A 26,164-nucleotide genomic window follows, 5' to 3' on the forward strand; every position below is an offset into this window, starting at 1 on the left:
TTCTCCAGCATTTTGTCCTCTGGCTCACAGACTATTGCACATATTTATAAGGGTTATATTTAGGTCAAGGATGGATTCAAGGAGGCCCACAATTTGAGTAGAGAAAATTTGATTGAAAAATAATATAAAACTTGCTATTTTTGGTTTCTATCTTTTTTCAATCTTTTTCACGAGTCTTTTGGCTTGTCCATTGTGATTGGATCTGAATGAATAAATAATAATGATTCAATGAATATTCTTTTATTCAATTATGATTTTATTTGGATTAAAATGATTTTAAATAAATAAAGATCAAAATAATTGAAATAAAAACCACAATATGAATAAATATTGACTCATGGGCTTCTTATGGACTTGTATTCACGTGGACAACTTGGAATTGTAAGCCCATTACTCAAAAGTTGGAAATTTGCCAATTAGAGTTTTGCCTTTTCCTTGAAATCGATCAACTTGCGCGAGCCATAACTCATTCAATTTTTATTAGATAGGGATGATTTAAGACTTTTTGGAAACCTCAAGGTGTCCTCTAAGTGATGCCTTTGGTTTCATCTCAATTGAGTTTACCATGTTCAAGTTATGAGCTTTGAGAAAAAAATGACTTTTTGCGATCTTTTAGAAGGACTTGTAATGTTTTTGCTCATATCTCTCAAATGAAGCATTTTTAGCCTTGGCATGTGAGAGACAAAGTTGTAGAGAACTAATTTCCTTAAAAATGAGCTTTGGATGGGAAATTTCTGATGTTCCATGTGAAAGTTATGACCGGTCAAAGTTCAGTTGACTTTTTCCTTAAAAACCCTAATTTAGAAACTCAGGTTCTTGATGATTTTGGAGCTTTTCTTGATGACTCATGATCAATCCTTGATCAAATGATGAATGATACTCCATAATGCGGATGTTGACAAAAAAAACAGAAGTTTTGACTGTGGTTTGACCATAGTTTGACTTTTAGGTCAACCAGTCAATTATTGACCGTTTGAGCAGTTGACTGATCAATCCTATGAACTGGAGCTTTCAACTTGGCATGAGGGTACTTTGAATCATATGAGAGATCATGGAATCCACTTGAGGTATCAGAAGTTGATTTTTCTTGGAACAAAACACTAGTTTTGGTCCTTATTGCTTAGGAGAGTGTGCATCCACTTAGATCTTGAGCAATTGATATTTGGATGAGCTTGAGTATATAAAAATATGGTGGGCAAATTTTGGGGTATGACACATCTCTTAACTTTTTCCAGTAAGTCTTTTAAGACATATTCAAACTTCTCTTACGCTTTCAAGAACCTTGTCAAACTTTGTTTAAAGTACAGAGTCTTTTCTAAGACAGTTCACTATCCTTTCTAGGGTGATCTTCTTCAAGATGTTTTTCCTAAGTTTTGTTTAAAACCCCACATTCCTTAAAACAGTCTTTATCCTCTATAGGAATATTTTTGACCCTCTGCACAAACACATCCATTTGAGCTTTGTTTGAAGTGCAATCTTGTTTAAGACAATTTCCCATTCTTTCCAAGGACCTCTTCAGGTAGTCTTATAAAAGACATCATCTCATTCTGAGTACTCAGCAAATCACTGTCCGTCACAACTCATTCTGAAAAGCATCTGCTTCACATTCAAATCAACACTTAGCATCAAGGAGACCTCGAAATTGGTCTAATAAAAAATGATCATTCCTGACAAAAACCCTTGAATGGGGAGATCACATATAGAGGGTTTTCCTAAAAACAGGGGCATACAATCAAGAATCCTATTGACTAGGGGCATATCTTTCAATAATTCAAACACTGGGGCAATGCATATCAGGCAAGACATGGTGAAAACTCGAGTTCTCTCTAAAGGTCCTTCATTCAGGTTAAGGGGCATGTTTCAAAATTTCTGATATTCGGGAAGTCACACTAGTATCACACAAGGAGCATTGTTGCGTAATTGATCTCCCCATGCCTGTACTATTTACGTCCCGCAGTGTGGGACCGGCATACATGCATAATTCTCAGTTATTTTGAGAATCTCATTACATGACATATGCATCATGACATTGCATAAAACTAACACTGCCTTTTCAGGTCACTTCATAATCGAAAAGGATGTTATCATCCAATTACAGTGCAAATACGATCGTATCAACGATTCAATCTTAACAGATACAATTCCAATACCTCATTCCAAGTCTTTCTTCAAAGACAATCTAGAAGCAATCAAAGAATTTCTTACCTCTCCAGGTAGTCTTGTCCAAGACAATTATCAACCTTCCCAAGCAGTCTTGTTTAAGACGTATCCTAACCTTTCTAGGCAATCTTGTTTAAGATGTATCCTATCCTTTCCAAGCAGTCTTGTGTAAGACGTATCCTGACCTTTTATAGGTAGTTTTGTTTAAAACGTTTCATGTCCTTTATAGGAACCTGTCGAGGTAATTTTGTTTAAAACGTTGCATGTCCTTTATAGGAACCTTTATAGGTAGTTTTGTTTAAAACATGCCATATCCTTTATAGGAACCTTTATAGGTAGTTTTGTTTAAAACGTATTGTTCCCTTTATAGGAACCTTTCTAGGTAGTTTTGTTTAAAACGTATCGTATCCTTTATAGGAACCTTTCTAGGTAGTTTTGTTTAAAACGTATCGTATCCTTTATAGGAACCTTTCTAGGTAGTTTTGTTTAAAACGTATAGTATCCTTTATAGGAACCTTTCTAGGTAGTTTTGTTTAAAACGTATCGTATCCTTTATAGGAACCTTTCTAGGTAGTTTTGTTTAAAACGTATCGCGTCCTTTATAGGAACCTGCCTAGGTAGTTTTGTTTAAAACATATTGTGCCCTCTATAGGAATCTTTTAGATAGTTTTGTTTAAAACGTATCGTATCCTGTCCAAGAGCCTTTCCAGGTGAGTCTTGTGTAAGACGTATCACATCCTTTCCAAAAACTTTTCTAGGTTAGTCTTGTGTAAGACGTATCCTAATAGTCCTGTTAAGACGTTCATATCCTTTATAGGAACCTGTGTAGGTAGTCTTATTTAAGACACATCATGCCTTTCTAGGTAGCCTTCTTAAAATATTTATCCAATCTTTTCTAAGACATACCTTATTCTTTTAAAAGAACTCCTCAGTTAGTCTTCTCTAAGACATTCTTCCTAAGCATTGTTCAAAGCCTAAGCTTCTTCGCATCAACCTTCGATACACCCTATTCAGGAACCTCTTCAGGTAGTCTTATGTAAGACATTACTCCGTATCTCCTCAGATACAATCAAATGATCCAGGTCTGAAAAGCATATGCTTTAGAAAAATATCCTGCCAGGTAAATGGGTGGCATCTATAAGCCCATCTCCCGCGGAACTCCTTCCCTACGCAAGCAAATTTCAGGGCATTTCAGTGTCCAATCATCTTCTACCTCTTCAGGTTCAAGAAGATTGAACAGGGGCAGCTGTCATACCCCAAAATTTGCCTTCATATAATCAGAAAGGTCATTTATTTCGATTAGATGACGTGGCGCGTTTGGTAAGAACGTAAGGTTTGCAAGTACAGGGTCCCAGGTTCAAATCTCACTTCTAACTTTTCTCCCTTAATTTGTTTTTAATTTTAGTTGCAATTTTATTTTCATTTTATATTTAAAAATCACAAAAAATAATTTTTTTAATCTTTTAATTTTTAATTTTCGTATTATTTAATTAGGCATTTAAAAAAAATATTTATTTTTCACTTTTCTCCATTTTTATTGCTTTTATAGTCACAAAAAATCAAGAAAATTAAAATAATAGTTTTTTAGCTTTTGGTCCAAGTCAATTAGCATTAAAACTTATTTGATTTGATTCTCTCTATTTTTAGATAAAATCAAAACAAATAATTTAATTATGTTAATAGTCTTAATGTTAAATTATTTTTTCCATTTTTAATTTAAAATAATGCACTAATATAAATAGGATTATTTTGTACACATTGAGGGGGGCCAATTTTTTTAACCCTACTAATCCTCCTTTCATGTTTTGTTGTAACTAACAATTTCTAACCCTATTCACTCCCATCACGTACATATTTTCCACACCAAAATTTTTATCATTCTCTAACAAACCCTTATTTTTCACGTAAAAATTTGGCACCACCGACCATTGCTATCCAACAATTTCTAACCATTCTCAAACTTATCACCCAAACCTTCATTCCTGCATTACACAACACCAACATGATTCAAAGGTTATGGCTTGTAAACGGGTCCTAAAAATACAATGATAACATTTGTACAAAGTTTTATTTTCTTTTCTCATGAAAAAAGAACAGAAGCAGAGGAGGAACGTGAAAAACATAACCACACTGACATCAACACCTTCACGAGCCAGCAGCCACGACACCACACAACTCCAGATTCACCACGGATACGCCTCCCAACAACACCGCGAAGATTCGACCAAGCGGCGGCTCACCGATTGGAACACTGACGCAGCCACCGTGAGAGATCCAATCGAAAATTAACACATCTACGACGGCTTCGTGAAGCACCAGCCGTACAACCCTCCGCCACAGACAAATCCCGACGAACAGACATCATCGCGCCGGAAAGCCTTCGACCACCGCCCTCGAAACTTCCAGATCCGTTAATTCTTCATCCTTTTTTTCTTCATCTCATTTGCATATTTATTTTGATGATTAACTACTATATGGCTTTGTAGAATTGGATTGAAATTTCACTTTATTTTGATTTGTGATTAAAAGAAAAATAGATATGTGAAGGAAGAAAAAAATTGAGGACTGAAAGAGAAGGGTTTGTTCTGTGGAAAGAAAAAAACAGTGAATATGAGAGAAACAATCTCTCTCATCCTATTATGTGTGGCATTTAATTTGTGTGCAGGTTTTTTATATTTTTGGTACATTAAATCTCCGCCACGTGGCGGCTTTCAATTGGTCGGTGGACCAAGTCAACTAGGGAGCCGTCGCTAGCTTTCTTTTCCAGGGAGGAATTCTTGCATCCAGGTTGTATCATCACGTTTTTGTGTCATGTGATTCTTAATTAAATTACTTTAATGCCTGTTAACTATTATTATTATAAAAATATATATAAAGAAAGCATGGACTATGGACTATATGTATTATCTTTGTTCTAGATTGGCATTTGATAGTTTCATCTTTAGGATAGTTAGACAATGTCATTTAGATTAATTGTTATTTTGTGTCCTCATAGTTTTTATCTTAGTCTAATTTTTGGAGTTTAAAAGTCCAAAAAGGCATAAAAAAAATTAATAATATAATTAATATTAGGATTTTATTTATTATTCGTTTCGACCGAATTAATCAGTCGCAATGGGTAATAATCAATTATTTAATTCTAATCAAATATAATTCAAATAAACTTATTTTGCTAAATGGTTTTAACTAAATCTATTGGTTACGATGATTAGCATTTCCCCTCCATAAAAATTCGTTATTATTCGTAATCAAATCAATCGATTACGAGGGGTAACGATACAAATTAATTATTAAAAATTATTAAAAAATATCCTAATTCGTTATTAGTGATAATCAAATCAATTGATTAAAATTGATAATGATACAACTACTAATCTGTTAACTATGGTAATTGAACCAATCGATTATCGCGGTTAATAGTGCATACTAAAATCACGGTTGTACGCCCACATCCTAAAACACTTCTCAAACCTTTCAAAACCACAATATTAGACTATGGATCTTCATCCTTATCAATTAGACAATTCAAAAACGCTTTTCAAAGCACAAACAATTTCAAACACCTTCAATTCAAACTCTAAGGGCGTACAACCCTTCCCCGAACTACGTAGACTCTGATCCTCCATAAGGAGGTACGTAGGCACTTGGCAACAAGGCGAGTCCCCCTCTTCCAAACTCTAATCATGTTCAAATAATTAGCCTTTAACTCTATTTACTGTCTGTCATCTTTCTTTATCTTTTGCCACAAACCTTCATCTTTGCAATGTTAACCTTTAGGAAAGGGTTTTGGGTGCCTAACACCTTCCCTTAACCCGAATATAGTATCTTATCCTGAATCTATTAATTGCATAGGTTTCCTATTCGCCCTTCAGAATAGGTGGCGGCTCTCTAAGTTATAATTTTTAGGGCAGGTTGCTACACATACAGGAAAAATTCAGGATCTTTATTGTATTCTAGTATGTTTCTTGAAGCTATAGGTTTTATGGAGTTATTTAAATAATCAGTGGGGTTATGAGGTTTTCTAGGTTACCATTATGGAAGGCTTTAGAGTGAATACTGGGTATATGGTTAAGGTTTTTTGTTTGGCGCTGGTTGTTGAGAATCTGATGTTTCCTGCAATCTGATTCAGGTCCATCATTTGTTTAAGGTTTTTTTGTCACAATGACAAGGTGCCTCACTGTACCAGTATTAGTTCCAATGTGTTCCAAGGTTTCTTGATTGGGAGAATATTTGAGATTAGGGGTTAAAATCTCCATGACTGAAAACACCGCAAGAAAATAACGTAAATAAGAGCTATATGAAAGAAGATAAGAGAAGAGCTAATACGGACAAGCCAATAGAACAAAACAAACAATAGTGGAGGTCAACTACCACTTGTTTAGGATTCTTCACCCTCGTGTCGCCGTAGCAGAGATCAACACCACATGTTTAAGATTCTTCATCCCCACCGTACTCCTAATTTTGGTTCCCGAAAGGAACAAATTATATATGACTTTTATTGATTCTCTCACTGTTGGTTCTAGTTAGGGATGGCAAAAAAAACCGTATCAGCGGATATCCGCGGATAAAATCCATCACAGATACGGGGCGGGACGCGAGTAGCTTAATAGATATCAGCAGATAAACTAAATAGATATTTAAATATACATTTATTAATGGATATGGATACGGGTTTAATGTTACTCGTGTCCGCGGATATCTGTATCCGTTAATAATTTACAAAAATTATTTAAATATTATTAGTTTATGAGTAATGCTATTTAGTACGAAACAATTTGAAGAAGAAATGCAAGAATGCAAACATGCCACTATTTTAGAGGTGAATTTTAAACTAATTTTAAATTTAATTTCCTTTTTAATATGGATCATAGGATTGTGATGATAATGAATGGTTGATATTTATTCTTGCATTTCTTGTTCTGATATTTTCTTGCTAATAAGCATTTTCCTTAGTTTATTATACTACATCTTTTCATCTTCTAAAAAAAATAGTCTCCTCATATATATTTTAAGTTTTCTTTGAAGAAAACATTTATATTTCATACAAACTCTATGACAATTTTATATTTAAGTTTCTTCTATACTTCATACCTCACTTCAACAATTCTTCTATATTTATGCTTTGGTGAAAACGAAGAAAATTAATATAATGAAAATTTGTTGTTAAAATAAGAGAGATTTATATAAATGTTATTGAAAAGTGTTAACCATAATTTTAGAATTCAAAAAATATTTTTTTCAAAAATATAATTTAAGAAAAAAAATATTATCCAATCATATTTGTAAATATTCACGGATATCTTAAAACCCGCAGATTACCCATTTAACGGACACCCGTACGAATATGTAGTGGAAATGGATATCATATTTATCAAACGGGGCAGACACAAATATCATACTATCCGTCTCCATGGATATCCATTTACATCCATAATTCTAGTATTGGTCATGTATATTCTTTCTTTTACCTTCTTTCTCTTTCTATTTTATTTTAAATTTCTTGTTTGGTTTCGTTTGAAATGTATATGTTTCGTTTAATTTTATTTGATTTAATTTTGTTTAAATTTGTTTATTTAGTTTGATTTGGTATGATTTGATTTCGTATGATTCCTTTCTAAGTTTGATTATTTTGGTCTGGTTTAGTTTAATTTGATTTGTTTTCATTTGAATTTGTACAGTTAGTTTAATTTAATATAATTTGATTTAGTTAAAATTGATTTGATTTGGCTTAAATTGATTATTTTTTATTTTGTTTGGTCTAATTCAGCTATTGTTTAGTATAATTTGATTTGGTTTCGATTAACTATGTTTTGTTTGATTTGATTTGGTTTAGTTTGATTTGATTTCATTTAGTTTGGAATGAATTGAATTAATTAGCTCAATTTAATTTGGTTCTTTTGTTCGATGGTTCTTACCCTTTTATAATTTTTCATATGTATATTAACTGCCCTATTTGTTTGTTTCTTCCGTTGATTATGATATTATTTATATAACTAATTTATAATAAACATAAAAGTTAAAAAACTTTGTTTATTTTATTTGATCTATTATTTTTATAGTTAATTTATAATGAATTTAAAAGTTAAAAAACCTAAAGTTGAAGCGAGTATTAGAGTTTTAAATTAATATTTTTTATTATTAAATATGTTTTTGTTTGCTAAATCATTAATATTTCATGTTAATGCATTTAATATAACAAATTAGATAATATGTAATATAATTTTTGTAATAATTGAGTTAAATTTATATATATTATCATATATTTTCTTTTATAATTCTCATTTTCATAATTTATATTATTCTCATTATTGAAAATTTTAAATCTTGTTATTTTTTATACTTTATAATCTTTAACTGTGGTGGATATACATTATGCAGTGTCTTTTCTATTGTTAAAAGTTGTAAGTAACTATGCATTATACAGTGTCTTGGATACGCACTGAAGTTAAATAACGTGTACCCTCACCTCAATCTATCGTCGTAGATACGCTACTTCTTATATGTAGTAATATCTTCCAGATTCCCAGCACAGAAATAAAATCCGTGTATTTATATAAAAAAGAAAGTAACAAAGCCCGTGAACATGAATTTCTCCTTTTTGGTACAACAATGACCGTCCCTTTCTTAACAAAAACTTCACAGCTAAACAATCAAAAGTAGAAGAAAAAAATAGACCCGTTTGGTTGGCAGGTATAGACGAAGAAACAAGTAGGTACAAAATTAAAATCTCTGTCCATTAATAAGGTTAATGTAGGATTGTCTAATGTCCACTACAATACATACCCGTGAGTCACCTTGCGTAATTTACAATATTTTTTTTGCTCCTTCATCTTATCTCTTTCTCTTTAAAACACCGTACACACTGAACATGCACCAATTATAAAGCTTAAAATAAAATATCTACAAAGAAACACAGTTGAGAGTTTATTCATTCAAGATATTAGGTAAAAGATTGGTGTGTGAAATTACGTTTCTGGAACGTGATTTCGTGACGGAATGCCTGCAAGATTAAAAAAAAAAAAAGCCTAAATAACTGTCTTTTTATTAGTAATATAATATCAGAAAAAAAAAGAAGAAAAAACGACAAGAAAAAGATGTCACGCACTTGCAACGGATATATATTCCCCTCCTTCACATGTGAATGTAGATAAGCAATCAATCATATATTGCCATTGTTGCTTTTGCTTCCACTACTATCTCCACTCTCTCTCTGTCTTTTTTTATAGTTTTTGTCACAATGCAATAATTCTTATAAACAGACAACCACTCACCGCTAATATCTTAGCTTTTTTCACACTTTGGTGGGAACAAAAGCTACAAATTCTATACATTAAAAACTGCATTCATAAAGTAGTCTTTTTATCTATAATAGCTATCCATTCTCAACCCTTACCCAATCTCATTCCAAGATCTTGAGGGTGAGAAAAAATATCCAACCATGGAGTTCTCGTTTCACAGATCTTTCCCTGTGGTTCTGTTAGTTCTGTTATTGGGTTTCAGCGATGCGTCTTCTTCCTTGAAGAGCACTTATATAGTGCACATGGCAAAATCTGAAATGCCAGAGAGTTACGAGCATCATACTTTATGGTATGAATCGTCTTTACAATCTGTGTCTGAGTCAGCTGAAATGATGTATACATACGAAAACGCGGTTCATGGATTCTCAACCAGATTAACCGCTGAAGAAGCTCGTTTGCTTGAGAGCCAAGCGGGGATTCTCGCGGTGTTGCCTGAAGTGAAATATGAGCTTCACACAACGAGGACTCCTCAGTTTCTTGGCCTTGATAAAAGCGCTGAGATGTTTCCAGAATCAAGTTCAGCAAGCGAGGTTGTTGTTGGTGTTTTAGATACCGGTGTTTGGCCTGAAAGCAAAAGCTACGACGACACTGGGTTTGGACCTATACCCACAACATGGAAAGGCGCGTGTGAAACAGGTACGAATTTCACAGCTTCAAACTGCAATAAAAAACTGATCGGAGCAAGATTTTTCTCCAAGGGAGTTGAAGCCATGTTAGGCCCTATCGATGAAACCACAGAGTCGAAATCTCCTAGAGACGATGATGGACATGGTACACACACTTCAACAACAGCAGCAGGTTCGGTTGTTACCGGTGCTAGCCTCTTCGGTTATGCTGCAGGGACGGCGCGTGGGATGGCCACACGCGCTAGAATCGCTGCATACAAGGTTTGTTGGAAAGGTGGTTGTTTTAGCTCCGACATTTTAGCTGCTATCGATAAAGCTATCTCGGATGGTGTTAATGTTTTGTCTCTTTCTCTCGGTGGTGGAATGTCTGATTATTTTAGAGACAGTGTAGCTATTGGTTCTTTTTCGGCAATGGAGAAAGGGATTTTAATCTCTTGCTCCGCTGGGAATGCGGGTCCAAGTGCTTATTCTCTATCCAATGTAGCTCCATGGATTACTACCGTGGGTGCTGGTACACTGGATCGTGACTTCCCTGCGTTAGTTAGTCTTGGTAACGGACTCAACTATTCCGGTGTTTCTCTCTATCGAGGAAACGCTTTGCCGGATTCTCCTTTACCGTTGATTTACGCAGGGAATGCTACTAATGCCACAAACGGGAATTTGTGTATGACGGGAACTTTATCACCGGAGTTGGTTGCTGGGAAGATTGTTTTCTGTGACCGTGGGATGAATGCTAGGGTTCAGAAAGGAGCTGTGGTGAAAGCCGCCGGAGGATTAGGTATGGTTCTGGCCAACACCGCCGCAAACGGCGAGGAGCTAGTCGCTGACACACATCTATTACCAGCCACGGCGGTTGGTGAGAAAGCTGGCAATGCAATCAAGAAGTATTTATTCACCGAAGCAAAACCGACGGTGAAGATCGTTTTCGAAGGAACCAAAGTGAATGTTCAGCCATCTCCGGTGGTGGCAGCGTTTAGTTCACGAGGACCTAACTCAATCACTTCACAGATCTTGAAACCTGATCTTATCGCGCCAGGTGTCAACATCTTAGCTGGGTGGTCAAAAGCAGTGGGACCCACCGGTTTACCCGTTGATGAGAGGCGCGTTGATTTTAACATTATCTCTGGTACTTCCATGTCCTGTCCCCATGTGAGTGGTTTAGCCGCTTTGATTAAGTCGGCTCATCCTGAATGGAGCCCAGCCGCTGTTAGATCGGCTCTCATGACAACGGCTTACTCGGCTTACAAGGACGGTAAAAAATTACAAGACAGTGCAACTGGAAAACCCTCCACACCGTTTGATCATGGTTCTGGACACGTGGATCCTATCGCTGCTCTTAATCCAGGACTAGTTTATGATTTAACGGTGGATGATTACTTAGGTTTTCTCTGTGCGTTAAACTACACAGCTACTCAAATCACTTCTTTGGCAAAGAGAAAATTCGAGTGTGACGCGGGTAAAAAATACAGTGTGAATGATCTTAATTATCCATCATTTGCGGTTGTTTTCGACACCATGGGTGGGGCCAACGTAGTTAAACACACGAGAATCCTCACCAACGTGGGACCCGCGGGAACTTACAAGGCTTTATTAACGTCAGATTCAAAAACCGTGAAAATAACCGTTGAACCGGAGGAGTTAAGTTTTAAGGAGAATGAGAAGAAACCTTATACGGTGACGTTTACGTCGTTGGGTTCTACACCGCAAAAGGTGAATGGATTTGGACGGTTAGAATGGAGTAATGCGAAGAACGTGGTTGGAAGCCCAATCTCGATTAGTTGGGGTTGATTTGATGATTGTAAAACAATAAAGGTTTTTAGTAGTAGGTTGATTAAAGGTTCATCACTCACTCGAAGAGGGGTGTATCTTTATTGGCTATTTAATATGTATTTTTAATTTTATTAAATATATATTTGAATTTGCAAACAAAGATGTCGTGTTTATTTAGCTGGAGATTAATGATAGCAGATACTGGGTCATGTGTTTGGTTAGGTGGGTGGATCTGTTTGTTCCCTGGGTGAAAGAGTGAGGGGAAAATGAAGTTCTCCTTTTTTTTTATTTCTTCTGGTGTACAGCATTCTAATCTTTCAACAATATATGACCGTTCTGGCTATTGGCTAGGGTTTTATTGTTTTGTTTGCCTGATCATTGAACAATTAATATATTATAGGACCAGTACATGTTTTCCATTGGTTTACTAATGTTTACGGTAGAGTTTCACTAACTTTACTATTACTATAACTTTAGGCGAAAAAGATGGATTAAAATAGAATATTTATTGACAGAGAAAAATTGATTAAGTTTCATTTGGATAACAATTTCTTATTTTCGTTTTGTGGGGTTGGATTTGTGTTGGGCATGAGTATTCCTAGTGTTTTAATATATCTTTACTTTAAAAATATACCCAATACCCTCTCCAACCCCTCTCCTCACACTAGTTGTGACTTCTACATTGATATCTCAAACATAAAGCTTTTAACAAAATATCTTTAGACACTCTGGAATACTTTTTTAATATTGTCATTTCTAATCTTATTCCATATATTCTTACAATACATCCAACACAATATCGTCACCTCTTATACACTTATTTTATTTTCGCGTTGATTTTTAATTGTTCAGTATTCTGTCACGTACAATACCATAGGCCTTATCGATGTTTGATAAAAAAATTCCTCCCGTTTGAGTGATACTTTTGTGTCACATAAAACTCATGAAGTCTTTCTCCATTTCATCCACTCAAGTTAAATTTGATGGTTTATACCCCTTCTCTTTCTCCATTGTTTTGTATTACGGATCAAATATATTCAAGCCATGTGGCTTGTGGTTTGATATAGTCTCTAACTTTTACGTATAGGTTGGAAACACTTTTTCTTTTGCTAAACTTACATTTCATACACTTCGTCTTACTTCTTAGGCGAAAGCCATGTGTTTCTAAGGCTCGTCTCAAAGTCTCTAACCTCTCATTTAAATCATCCTCCGACTCTCTAAATAGTACCATATCATCTACAAAAGAAAATCATACACCTCGGTGCCTGCTCTTGGATGTGATTTGTGAGTACATTCAAAATTAGAGTAAAAATGTAAGGGCTTAAGGTTGAACCCTGGTGCAATCCTATTGTAATGGGGAAATTGCCAGTCTCTCCTGTTAGATTAATTATTTAATTAATCAAATATGAATCAATTATTAATTAATTATAGTATGGTCAATTGTTATTAAACACTAATTATTGATTAATTATTTGATTGAGTTTTATGTCTGAATGAACCGTAATGAGTTGGACCATTCAATTAAGCTCAATAAGAGGTCCATGCCCTCAGTCATTTAGTTATTTAAGCGTTGTCCCATTAGATAATTAGTATAATAAAAAAACCCTAGACGACAATAAGTGTAGCAATCCTCTCGTATCCACTCTTCTCAGCGATATATTCTCCAATCCTACATGGTACGTCATTCGAATTAAATAATTGATTATTATTTAATTTAATAATATGCTATAATTTATATCTATTAGATATATAAATTTACAATCTCCACCCCATGTCCACACACTATTCGATACCCCCTCATACATATCTTGGATAGCTCGAATATAGACAATTTCGATCTCTTTATTCTTTAGAACTTTCCATAAAATCTCTCTAGGCACTCTATCATGCACCTTCTCCAAGTCAATGAAAATTAAGCGGAAGTCTTATTGGTCCATTCGATATTGGTTCGTTATATGTCGTAATAGATAGATCACTTCCATAGTCAACCTCTAAGGCATAAAACCAAATTGATTACCAGTAACTTGAATCTCTTTTCTTAGTCTTTGTTCAATCACTTTTTTCCATAACTTCATGGTATGACTCATAAGTTTAATTTTCCTGTAGTTTGCACCATTATGTGTATCCCCATTGTTCTTACAGATTGGAACTAAAGTGCTTTTTATATTCTCATCTGACATTTTCTTTGACCTTATAATTTCGTTAAAGAGTTTGGTAAGTCATTCAAAGCCTCTATCTCCAAGAATTTCCACCCTTTAATATTTGTAAGTATGAAAAGATATATCCTAACTCCTCTTTCCAAATAAGGATACTCAAGTCCCCTCACACCCCGTGAGAGATTTCACCATGTCATGTATGTTTCGTTCGATCAACTTGACTCTCTTAACTATCTAACACAATCACAAAAGCACACCACCTTTTGATTTTACAACATGTAAGAGAAAGCATACAACTTTCACTTGAATAAAATGATCACTCACACTAAATGAACAAAAGCAAAATTTGAATAATGAAGAAGATTTTACACTTGTATAAATTATGAGAATTGATCTTCCCTTTCAAGTAAACAATTCACAATGAATAATACTTAAGTGTTCAAAACTTTTTAAGAGTGAAACTTTAATGATGCTGTAAAAATTATGCAGAAGTTTCACAATTTTTTTGGCTCAAGGCACTTAGATAAAATCGAAAAAGATTTGAATTTGAATTGTTTGGAAGAGGTAGTAAGTTTTGAAATTCAGAAACTATGGTTATTTATATTTGAAAACACCTTTTAGAATCAGTACAAATCCAAGAAATACTGCCATGATTTATAAACAAGGATTGAAAAACGTTGGAATGAAGAGATGCTAAAAAAGTGCTATTGATTCAATGATAACCGATTACCATATTGACGTAACCGATTACAACTGTAGCTGTTATAGTATTTTTCAATAAATTCATGGTTGTAACTAGTTATAGGATTCACTTAACCGGTTACAACTATAACATTTTCTAAAAAAATCAAAATTTACGTGCGTGTAACCGATTACAACATTTATTTTACTGATTACAACTGTTAGAAAATGCCCAAACAAATTTGTAACCATATTGTTTTATACCAATGAAATTCAAAACAAGTTAGAATTCTTAGAGATGAAAAATGAAGGTTTGTTCGGAGCTATTAAGGTATTAAACAAAGCACAATTGTAATTTGTACCATATGCTCATGATCAATTCATCAATGTTCATTGTCTCTTGAAGATTGCTTGAGTGACAACACTAAAACTCACAGTTTATTTTGACTCGATTTGCATATGTTTTAATTTCATTTTATCTCATTTTGTAGTGTTATGCTTGTAGTTTGTGCATGTTTCAGATACTTTGCGAATAGAAGTCAATTCATGAAGAAATCGGACAAAACGAAGCGAAATGGAAAAAAAGAAGCTAAATTACACTGGTGGCAGCCTCCATGGCACTTGCCACGGTGCTAGCCATTACTAGACTAACATGGAGTCCACTAGAGAGAGAGAGAGAGAGAGACGAAGCAAAGAAACTGAGACAAGTCATTGTGGCGCCCGCCACAGCCTCATGGCGCCCTCCATGGCACCCATGACAACCACGATCTCCATTTTAAACTTGTGGCACCTTATAGTGTATGGCGCCCGTCATGCACCTCGATTCTTGAAAAAGTGAAATAGAAAGTTGCCCAGTCTTCTCTATTCCACCGTACTTTTCTCCCACGATTTCTATACGATTTGACCTGAAATTTTGCACTTATAACACTATAAATAGGTAGCTTTATTAGGTTTTGGGTATCCAAGTTTTTCTAGTTTTCATTGTAGGCAGATACTTTACCGTAAAAAGTACCAGTCATTCACATTGAAGGATTAGTACACCATTGTTATTGCATTCATAGTTTTTGTTTGTAATTAGATCAAATTGAATCTTAATTAATCTTGCCGGCATTTTCATTTAGAAGTTTCCATTCCTTCAAGTTTTTCACCTTCGATTTCTTTACACTGCTTTTAAATTCCATAAGTTTTATTATGGTTAGTAGTTAGTAATATACATAGGTTTGAATCTGATCTTACATGTTTGGGTTGCTGACTGAATTATAATCATTATGCTTCTGTTTCATATGCTTAACAATAGTAGTAATAATATGAGTTTTACCTCGATTATGTCTGGCTAAGTTTGTAGAGTCTGGTATGTGAGGACCGTCCTTCCGATGAGACTCGGTAAATTCAACTGACGTAACCTTTTATTAAATTATTTTTTTGATTCTGGTTTTTAGTTTAAAGGTCAAATTTTTTTGCGGGAGAGCGAGAAATATTAGGTGCCGGTCAATAGCACAACAGTGTGAGCCTCTTACCGGATAGTAAAAATTGGATTTAGTTTCTAAAAACAGCGAAAGCACTTTAGAGGTTAATTAAGACTTATTAGTTTTCAATTTTTTTCAAGATTATAAATAGGTGAGCAACAACAAAACATTTATGGTGTTCCTACAATTGGCATATCGTTCAGTTACATATCCAGTAGGAATCCTGGAAAACATTCCAGTAAGTATCAGTCAACTATACATCCCTGCAGACTTCGTAGTGATAGATATAAGAAAGACTCAAGTATCCTAATTCTTTTAGGAAGACCCTTTTTAGCTACTGCAGGTGCAATAATCGATGTAAAAGGAGGATAGCTTACTTTCGAAGTAAGTGGAGAGAAAATTGAGTTTATTCTTTCCAAGTTTATGAAAGCATCTGCTATAGACGAAACTTGCTATTTTATAAACATCATTGACGAGTGCGTAAAAGAATTTGAAATGAAAAACCCTCTAGATACATAAGTTCTAAAAATTCCAGCACCACCTATACTCGAAGATGAATAATTCTGTCAACCATATGTAAACGATAGTCTAAGAGAATGTCTAGCACTTATCCCCGATCACATGCCTGGCCTTAAGCAACTGTTAGTAGAGAACTTAAGGAGGTACCCAAAAACTTAGATATGAGTTCCTAGACGGGCGACCAAACCTTCCAGTAGTATTTAATGTAGATCTAGGAAAGGACGAAACTGAGAAGCTCTTAGTTATGCTAAGAAAATATCCTAAAGCTTTGGGATATAACATCTCTGATTTAAAAGGGATTAGCCCCTACATATGTATGCACAAAATCATGTTAGAAGAGGACTAAAAAACCTCTAGAGAACATAAAATAAGGATCAATCCCACCATAAGTGATGTAGTCAGGAAAGAAGTGCTGAAACTAATTGATGCTGGAGTTATTTATCCTATTTCAGATAATCAATGGGCCAGCCAAATACATGTCGTACCTAAGAAATGAGGTGTAACCGTGATTAAGAATGAAAAAGGTGAATCGATAGAAAAATGAGTCGAAACAGGTTAGCGAATGTGCATTGATTATAGAAAATTAAATAAAGCCACCCGTAAAGACCATTTTCCTTTGCCCTTCATAGACCAAATGCTTGAACGCCTAGCTAGACACTCATATTTGTGTTATTTAGATGGATATTCCAGATTCTTCCAAATTCCTATCCACCTTGAGGACCAGGAAAAGACAACATTCACTTTTCCCTATGGTACTTTTTCCTACCGTCGTATGCCATTCAGTTAATGTAAAGCACTAGTTATATTTCAAAGATGCATGATGGCAATATTCGCAGATTTCATAGATGACATCATAGAAATTTTTATGGACGACTTCTCCGTATGTGGGAAAAGTTTCGAAGGATGTCTTACTAATTTAGAAAAGGTATTAGAAAGGTGCGTGAAGGTCAATTTAGTTTTTAATTGGGAATAATGCCATTTTATGGTAAAGGAAGACATCGTCCTTAGAAATATAGTGTCTGAAAAGGGGATTGAAGTTGACTAAGCTAAAATAGAAGTAATTGAGAACCTTCAGCCACCTAAAATAGTTAGAGAAGTACGAAGCTTTCGTGGACACGCTGGTTTCTACCGACGTTTTATTAAGCACTTCTCTAAAATAACAAAATCCCTTACTGTTCTCCTAATGAAAGATGTTGAATTCATCTTTGACGAAAAATGTCTTGAAGCCTTTGAGCTACTTAAGCATGCTTTGATTTCAGCACCTATTATGCAACCACCTGATTGGAGTCTACCTTTTAAAATTATGTGAGATGCAAGCGACTATACCGTAGGCACTATCCTAGGACAACAAGTAGATAGGGAATTGCACGTCATTTAATAGGTAAGTAAGACCTTAGATGAAGCTCAAATGAATTAGGAATACCGAGTGTTGATGGTGTAGGGTTAGTTCCCTATAATATAACAATATTCTTGACCATCACTAACAATCTTGTTGATAAGGTGTTGGTTAGAAGCTGTTGGAGTTATATTTGATAGTGGAATCCTTTTCTTGGAAGAGTTAGGCCCATCAATCATAGCATGTTTGAAACACTTTGTCTATTTAGATTTGAGAATGCTAAACCTCCGGAATCCCCATGGACAACCAGGAAAATTTTTGAATGCTAAGAGGCTCTAACCTTCATATGGCCTCTGATCTTGTCTTCTTTAGCCCAACTCTGTGAAGATTTTTAAGGAATATCAAGTTGCAAGAACTCCTGTCATCGACGAAGATCCCTAAGACAAAGTGATTAGTGAAGGTAGCAGTAATGATCAACGAAAGAGTTGAGTTAGGAATTCAATCTACCTTCTCCTGGTATTGGGACCCTAAGATTGGTGTGTCGCTCTTTTGCTTATCGATTAGTGATGCTGATTTGAGAGAACCATCTGGTAGAGATTCTTCCATCTCGAATAGAAGTCCATTGATTACATCTATGATGATGAGTGAAGGTGATCTTGAATTGAAAGGTTTTAAAGTATTTTTAGAAACAAGATCTGAAGTTGTTTCCTTCTTAGCGTATTTGCTAAAGCGGCTAGGATTTGAATTAGAAGAGATCTGACTAAATTAAAAGAGTTCTCATTGTGGAAATTTGTAGGAATCAAAAGTCATTTCTCACATACAACATCATTATTCCGTTCAGAAAACAAAATTGTTGGTGTAGATTCTAGACACGATTGTGCATATCTTTATTGTGATTACACGAAACCTACAAGATTAACACTCAAACGCTCAAGTCTAAAAAAGAATAAAATAACTTATATACGATGGACGATAATTAGACCTATTTCCCATTTGATTTATTGCGAGAACAAAATCCAATAAGATATTTGTATAAAATTATCAATGAAGTGAACTTAATGATATTTAGAATAACTTATAATCAACAAATATAATTATTGTCTTTTAAAAAAATTAGTGAACACAATAATATTTTTGAGTTTGAATGAATAAATATCTAACTTAATGATTTTATTTGAAGTTATTTGTTAATTTTAATTTATTATAAATAAATCAAAATTTTAAATCAATTTTACCTCAAAGCTACCTTATCCAATCCAAAAGCAACCCGTCGACATAACTAGTCCATTTTACTTTGTCATTACACCGTCTTTAATTGTCGGTGAATTATATCCCTTTTTAACGGTGGAGATTTAACCACAGCACGTCGGCACCAACATCATCACCACTACCACCATCATTAACCAGCACGTGTAACTATCAACTATACACCAAGCATCTAAAAAGTTACTTTTATCTTATATATACATTGCTAGATTTTTGTACATTACAACATAGGATCATCAAGATGGAGAAACAAACTGAGAAGGAAACAAAGCCAACAAATGAGCCAGAACAAGGTAAAGGAAGCACTGAAGAGGTTCCATTTAATAAGGACAGTCCTTATCTGAAATATGATAACTTAGAGGATTATAAGAAACAAGGTTATGGTACAGAAGGTCATCAGCAACCAACGGAAGGTCGTGGCGCTGGTTCTACAGAAGCACCGACTCCCTCTGGTGCTGATGTTTCCTCTGAGGCTGAATTTAAAGCTGCTGAAGCTGTTAATCACAAATGAGTTCCTTAGTTTATGAACTCTTTTGAGTTTCTTAATTTGTGTTATAATAAAATGTTGTTATGATAAAATGTTGTATTTTGTTTCGTTCAGATAATAGCTATCAGATCCATACATGATCGGATATCAGATCCATACATAATTGTGAATTTGAAACTTTGAAATTTCTAGATCTCACATGTTAACTTTTAAATAGACACTAGGCTACTTAAAAATAGAAAATTACTTTTCGTTTTTTATTAGTTTTTTTAAATAATCAGATATTAAGAAAAACGATAAATAATCTTGTTTTAAAGAAAATTACGCAAATAACAATATTTTTGAAAAAGTTAATAAGGAGGCGTCATCTGAGATGACATATTCTACTTTATAATGTCTTAAACATCATCTGACATGGCTCTTGTAATACAAATAAATTATGTGAGATGGCGCCTTCACTGTCTTTCAGGAAAAGAGGCGTCATCGGAGATGGTTCTTTATATACGTGTTTTCTATAAATAATACCTCTTTTCTCCACCATTCTTTACACTTTCTCACTATCTCTTCTCATTTTTTCTCAAGTTTTATCATTATGGCTTCTGAGATTTTCACAAGAGATGGGTATGTACTTTTCTCGCTCCTCAACCTGCCGATTTAAATGAAATTTTGGCACATCCATTTCATGGAGCGTCTTAAGAGAGAGTTGAAATGTTGGTTAGACAGGGACATCTCAAATGACGAAGAAATTAGAAGAATCCAGAGAAGAAGAACCACCACCTCACTTGCAACTGAAACGTCTCACACTTTGTTGGAGGAAATTGAAAGAGACAGAGACGCAGGGGCAGACTAACCTATAGGCACGGTGTGGCTTTAGCCACACCAGATTTTTCAATTTTTTTATATATTATATATAATATTTAGTTTTCTATATTATATATAATATTATAAATAAAAAAAAACCACCAACACACCAACTCACTTCTCTCTCTCACACACACACAATAATTTCTTTTTCTCTTCTTCTCAAACTCCACCATCTCTCATATTTGTCTCTTGTTCTCGTATTTTCTAATCCTAAAACCTCTTTTTTTTCTCCAATTTGTTCACTTGACTTGGTTGCATTTTTTTGTGCGTGATTGAAAATCAAAGCTAAAATGGGTATTTCAAATTTCCCTATTCTTTCTCCTTTTTGAGTTGAACCCTAAAACCCCAATTTATTAAAAAATATCAATTTTCTTAATTTCTCATAAATTATTTTCTTTCTAATCATTTGGTTTCATTGTTCTCTTTATAGGATGAAGAAATTTTTTTGGTACTTTCTAGAGACAAAGTTACTTCTTCGGCTAATGTAGAAGCATCGGAAACTCAACATCCAAGTGAGAGTATCAAAGTTGTTGATTATGAATTGTTGAAAACAGAGGCCTCCAATTTCAAACTGTCATGTTACTTCTTGTCATGTTACTTCTTCCAATAGTCATGTTTATTGTGTGCATATGGGTTATACTCTCATGAACCCAAACTAAAGTATTAAGGCTTCGTTTGTTAATCAACTAAGAAAATAAATGCCGAATATCGTATTCGTGTAAACACATCTCTTGTATCTACTAAGTTTCTTTTAAGGTGTGGCATGTCATTTAGAGGGAGTGACGAGTCTCTTAAATCTTTATTTAAGAGGCTATTTATTGAGTTGGTGGACACTTTAATGGAAATCAACCCGGAGATAAATAATGTAATAAATTGTGCTCCAGAAAATGACCTTATGACTGCCCCTAAGATTCAAAAGGATCTTGCCGCTGCTTGTGCATGTGAAATATCTCAACAAAATTTTATGTGAAATAACTTTAGAATTATTGATATTACACCTAATTTCTTAAAAAAAGATATACAATTAATATACAGTGACAATTTTGTAATTAAAATAAAAATTTTAGTTTTAGTGTGAACTATTAACACTGATTTTTTTAGAAAAGCAAGTAATTAATGTGACTTAAGTATAAAACAAATAAGATTATTTTATATTAGATATCTGATATTAAGAACAAAAGTATAAAATAAAAAACTGACAAATCACGTGATTATAAATTTATACATGTTTTTAGGAAAATTAAATGTGACAAGTAAACTTCTAAATATGTTTTACACTCGTGAAAATAATTTACACTAATGCTACTCCTGCTTTGTTCCCCCGTTCAAAAATTGAAACTTTTATTCTCCTTTTTAATTCACACGATTCTACATCTTCTCTTAATTAATTTCTCAATCAATCAGATACAAAAATCCTCTCAAAACACGCTTAGAATCAAAATCCCTTTTCAAATCCGTTTCAAATCACAAAAAAGTTCCTAATCTCTTTCTTTTGGGATTTTATCTTTTTCCAAATGGGAGTCGCTGATAAATTTATTCTTAATTTATAATCACTTTGGATTTATATGTTGTTCTCTCTCAGAATATGCATTTCCACCCTGTTTCAACACACTTTGGGTTCCGAGGTCATCGAAACAAACCATTGAGGTATTCATCTCATAGTGTTCCATTTTGTTGTTTTTAATTAATATTGTCCGCTTTTGTATTTTTGTTTATACCTGGAGGTGTCGAATATAACATAACAACACTTACCTTTAGTCTTATGGTGATTTGAGTTTAATTTTAAAGTGAAGATTTTAAATCTACAGTGGTTTGTTCTTTTATGTACATATTATTTTAATGAAAATGTTAGAATTGTGAAGGGACTTCTTGAAAGAAAAAGAAGTTGGTGAAATGAATGTCAACAACTAATTGAGAGGGTTGAATCTTGGAATTTTTCACACCACTATGGTTGACAATATGTGTAAGATATGTGGGATTTTGATTGTAAACGGTTTTCAAGAGTGTTTGTTTACGGTTTTCAATTTTGTGTTATCGCGTCTACGAATTTAGTTTAACTTATACTGTATAACGCTTTTAAAATTATATATCAAATTGACATTTAACCCTTGCTACAATAATTTGTTTCATTTTTTTGAATTTATTGATTCATGATAAACTCTTTATTTAATATTTAATAAATAGTTATTCATTGGGTTTCTTTTGGCAGGGTGAGAGTGTACTTGAGGAAGGAAAATATCCAACCAGTGTAAAGATATGCTAACATAAAACTTTTTTGTTGGTTGACATTATGAATGAGTATTTGATATTTATATGATCGTTTCTATTTTAATTGTTTAGTTGGTTGACATTTCGAATGAGTATTTTATATATTTAGGTGTTTCTTAATAGTTTTTAATAATGTTTAGATGTTGCATAAATTGATAGACCGCCTGTTATGTGACATTTGTGGTTTCAATAGAACTATTGACCTTTTATCCAATTTATACGTGATTCTTCCTGTTTGAAACTGTGAATTTGAGTCCACAAAAAAAAGTAGGAGTTAGGCTTCCTGTTTGGATTTATACTATTTCTTTGTAAGATTTAATTTTGATATGTTTCTGCTACTTGATATAATTTTATATATCAAAACAAAATTTATGAATTTAATTTCATTGAGTTGAAAAAAACTTAAAAATACAGGTGCCACATGTGATCTCAAGTTTATTTAAGATGAAAGTAACATATTTTTTCATTCATTATAGAGATAAAAATGTATTGATGGTTCCATTCAAATTAAATTACACTCAATATCTTTTATAACACCAAATTTAAGAAATGAAAGGTATGATACGTACATAATACATCTATTTTAAGAAAGATTATACACCTATTTTTAAAGAAAAAAATAGGCATGAAAGGTTGATTTTAACCAAATAACTCTCTGTTAAACTTTAACACCCAAATTTTGATAAACTTGGTATAATATATACGTTTGACATCCATTATAGGTAGCAATAAGTGTCATAAGTTGGTTTTTAATAAAATTTATCTCCATTAAAGTTTTGACACCAAATTTTAAATATATTAGGTATGATTTATAAGTTTTTACTCTTTTTTAAAGGAGGAAAAAAGGTGTCGAATGTTAGTTTTAACACATATCTATAATATGTATAACACCTGTTTATCACTGATGTTAAATCGATTTATCATACCTGTTTTAAAATCGGTGTCTAAACTATACTTACTATACCTATGGCAACAACACCGGAAAAAAATAGGTATTAAATCTCTTAAAAACCAGTGTTAAATTCCTTATATGCACTAGTGTATTGTTGATGATGTGTTTTGTCTTTTAATTGATGAATCTGGTGATGTTGTTGTAACAACCGACTTATTTTTTTTTAATAAAAACAGCTGCCACCCTTAATTTATTTAAAGGAAATAAAGGGGAAAACCTTATTGATAGTGAAATCTGGGTTAGTTGGTAATTTAGGCAAATGGAAGGTGTTAGACATTTTTTGCCTCCCTTGTACTCAAGGAGACCCATTTAGCCTTTAGGTTTTAAAGTGAGATTTTAGGGTAACTTTGGCGTTGTTCGTACGAACAACTACCTTGACAATTGTTGGCTAATAGATTAAAAAAAAGGCCTCATGTTGCATCATTGGCCAAAAACAAGATTTTGAAAAATTGAAAAGGGTGGCATCATATGAAATCATTGCCCAAAAATTTGATAAAGAGTTTTTTTTAAGAAGAATTGAATTTCAATAGGGGAGACCAAAATAAACATTTTTAAAAAAAGACATCAGGTATCATCATTGGTCAAAAACATTGTAGTTTTAGAAAAGGTTTTAATAAATAAAAGGGGGAGGGTCTCATATAGAAATCATTGACCCCAAAAAGGTTTGAAAGCAACACCAATAGAAAATAAAAGAAATGTTTAACAAAGTTTGTGAGAAAGTGTGAAGTTGCAAAATGGTAGATTTTCTGGATGATCGTTGGTAGATGATTATTGGTTTATTTATAGTGAAAATTGGGTCAAAAAAAATAGGAAATAAAATTCTTGGCCAAGAAGCTGACCAATCAGAGGTTAGAGTATGACACAAATTGACATCTGTAGCTCGGGGTCTACGGGGTGCTAAGGTTTGAGTGGTTTGAGCGAGATAGAAGTTTTTCTCGCCAAGGATACGACCTTGTGCCTACGTATTCTCAAAGGGATGTTGAGAAAGTCAGAGCAATCGTAGTTCCCACTTATGCTAGTGGAAGCAAAGGATAAGAGACGAATGTCATCTTAATGCTCGATGTATCTAATCTATTTCATCACATACATCTGTTTGATTTTGTTTGAATCTTTTCATTATAAGACCTGGGCTGTGCCACTTATGGTGCTTAGAATGATAAAGATGATTTTTGTTTAGCCAGCCTTGTGGCAAAACAAGTTTGATTAGCCAGCCTTGTGGCAAAAACTTTTGATAAGTCAGCCTTGTGGGAAAAAGTATTGATAAGCCAGCCTTGTGGCAAAAACTTTTGATAAGCCAGCCTTGTGACAAAAAGTTTTGATAAGCCAGCCTTGTGGCAAAAGGTTTGATTGATTAGCCAGCCTTGTGGCAAAAAAGATGTTTGATTGATTGATTGTGATGATATAGAAGAGATACTCCTATCATAGAGATGATATTTGTCTAATCTCATAGGGTATTTGATTTGGATATGAGGATGCTTTTAAGAAGCCCGTGGGTCCTTGTACGAAGCCCAAGAGGAGGCTATCCGAGGGTCCTTGCATTGTAAGCCCAAGAGGAGGCTATGGGAGGGACAATCGAGGGTCCTTGTATTGTAAGCCCAAGAGGAGGCTACGAGAGGGACAAGTCGTTTGTATGAAGCCCAAGAGGAGGCATGGTATAGTTAGTTTGAGCTCTTAGAGCGATTTCACCGGGAAACCATACTCTATGTCCTAACCTAGCTAAGGGAGATTCTTTGCACGAAGCCCAATAGGAGGCTATGGGGAACCTAGTGTTGTACTAAGTTGAACAAGTATATATATAACATGAACAAGCATATGAATAAGTATGAACAAGTATATGAACAAACATGAACAAGTATATGAACAAGTACATATATATGACAAAGTGTACGTGTACATTGGAGTTTATGAAGGAAATATACCTGTAAGGATGAACAGTTTATCAAACAAGGTTATGTACACGGGAATTGGGACTTATACTCGGGGAGAGGGGTCCAATGAATTTATTCAAAGCTATGTAAACAAATATTTACAAAAGGGGTTGGGACTTATACCTTGAGGGAGGCCCATGGTGTTTTTGAAAAGATTTTGAAGAAAACCCTAATTTGATTTGTTATTCGAGGGTTTTAATCAAATTGATCGCGGTATAAAAAGATAGGTATATATACAATGAGAGAAACCTAATTTTATACAAGGGAATGAGACTTATACCATAAGGGATGCCCATATTTTATTTTATAAAACATGGTGTTTTTGAAAAGGTTTTGATTTAAAACAAAAGTTTTGCAAAAGTTATGTACAAAAAGCTTTTTTTTTAA

The 26,164-nt window shown here is 33.8% G+C and overlaps 2 protein-coding genes across 2 annotated transcripts; both read left to right on the forward strand.

Moving 5' to 3' along the window:
- The first annotated feature begins 9,322 nt into the window (after positions 1 to 9,322).
- On the forward strand, positions 9,323 to 12,197 carry LOC131638984 (subtilisin-like protease SBT1.7). Its single transcript, XM_058909512.1, has one exon. It carries the CDS (start codon positions 9,599 to 9,601, stop codon positions 11,870 to 11,872), a length of 2,274 nt encoding a protein of 757 aa, XP_058765495.1. The 5' UTR covers positions 9,323 to 9,598; the 3' UTR covers positions 11,873 to 12,197.
- Positions 12,198 to 19,488: 7,291 nt separating this feature from the next.
- On the forward strand, positions 19,489 to 19,883 carry LOC131607246 (uncharacterized). Its single transcript, XM_058879268.1, has one exon. It carries the CDS (start codon positions 19,520 to 19,522, stop codon positions 19,787 to 19,789), a length of 270 nt encoding a protein of 89 aa, XP_058735251.1. The 5' UTR covers positions 19,489 to 19,519; the 3' UTR covers positions 19,790 to 19,883.
- Positions 19,884 to 26,164: the final 6,281 nt, after the last annotated feature.

The sequence above is a fragment of the Vicia villosa genome, linkage group LG1, assembly GCF_029867415.1.
Source record: "Vicia villosa cultivar HV-30 ecotype Madison, WI linkage group LG1, Vvil1.0, whole genome shotgun sequence".
Classification (NCBI taxonomy): domain Eukaryota; kingdom Viridiplantae; phylum Streptophyta; class Magnoliopsida; order Fabales; family Fabaceae; genus Vicia; species Vicia villosa.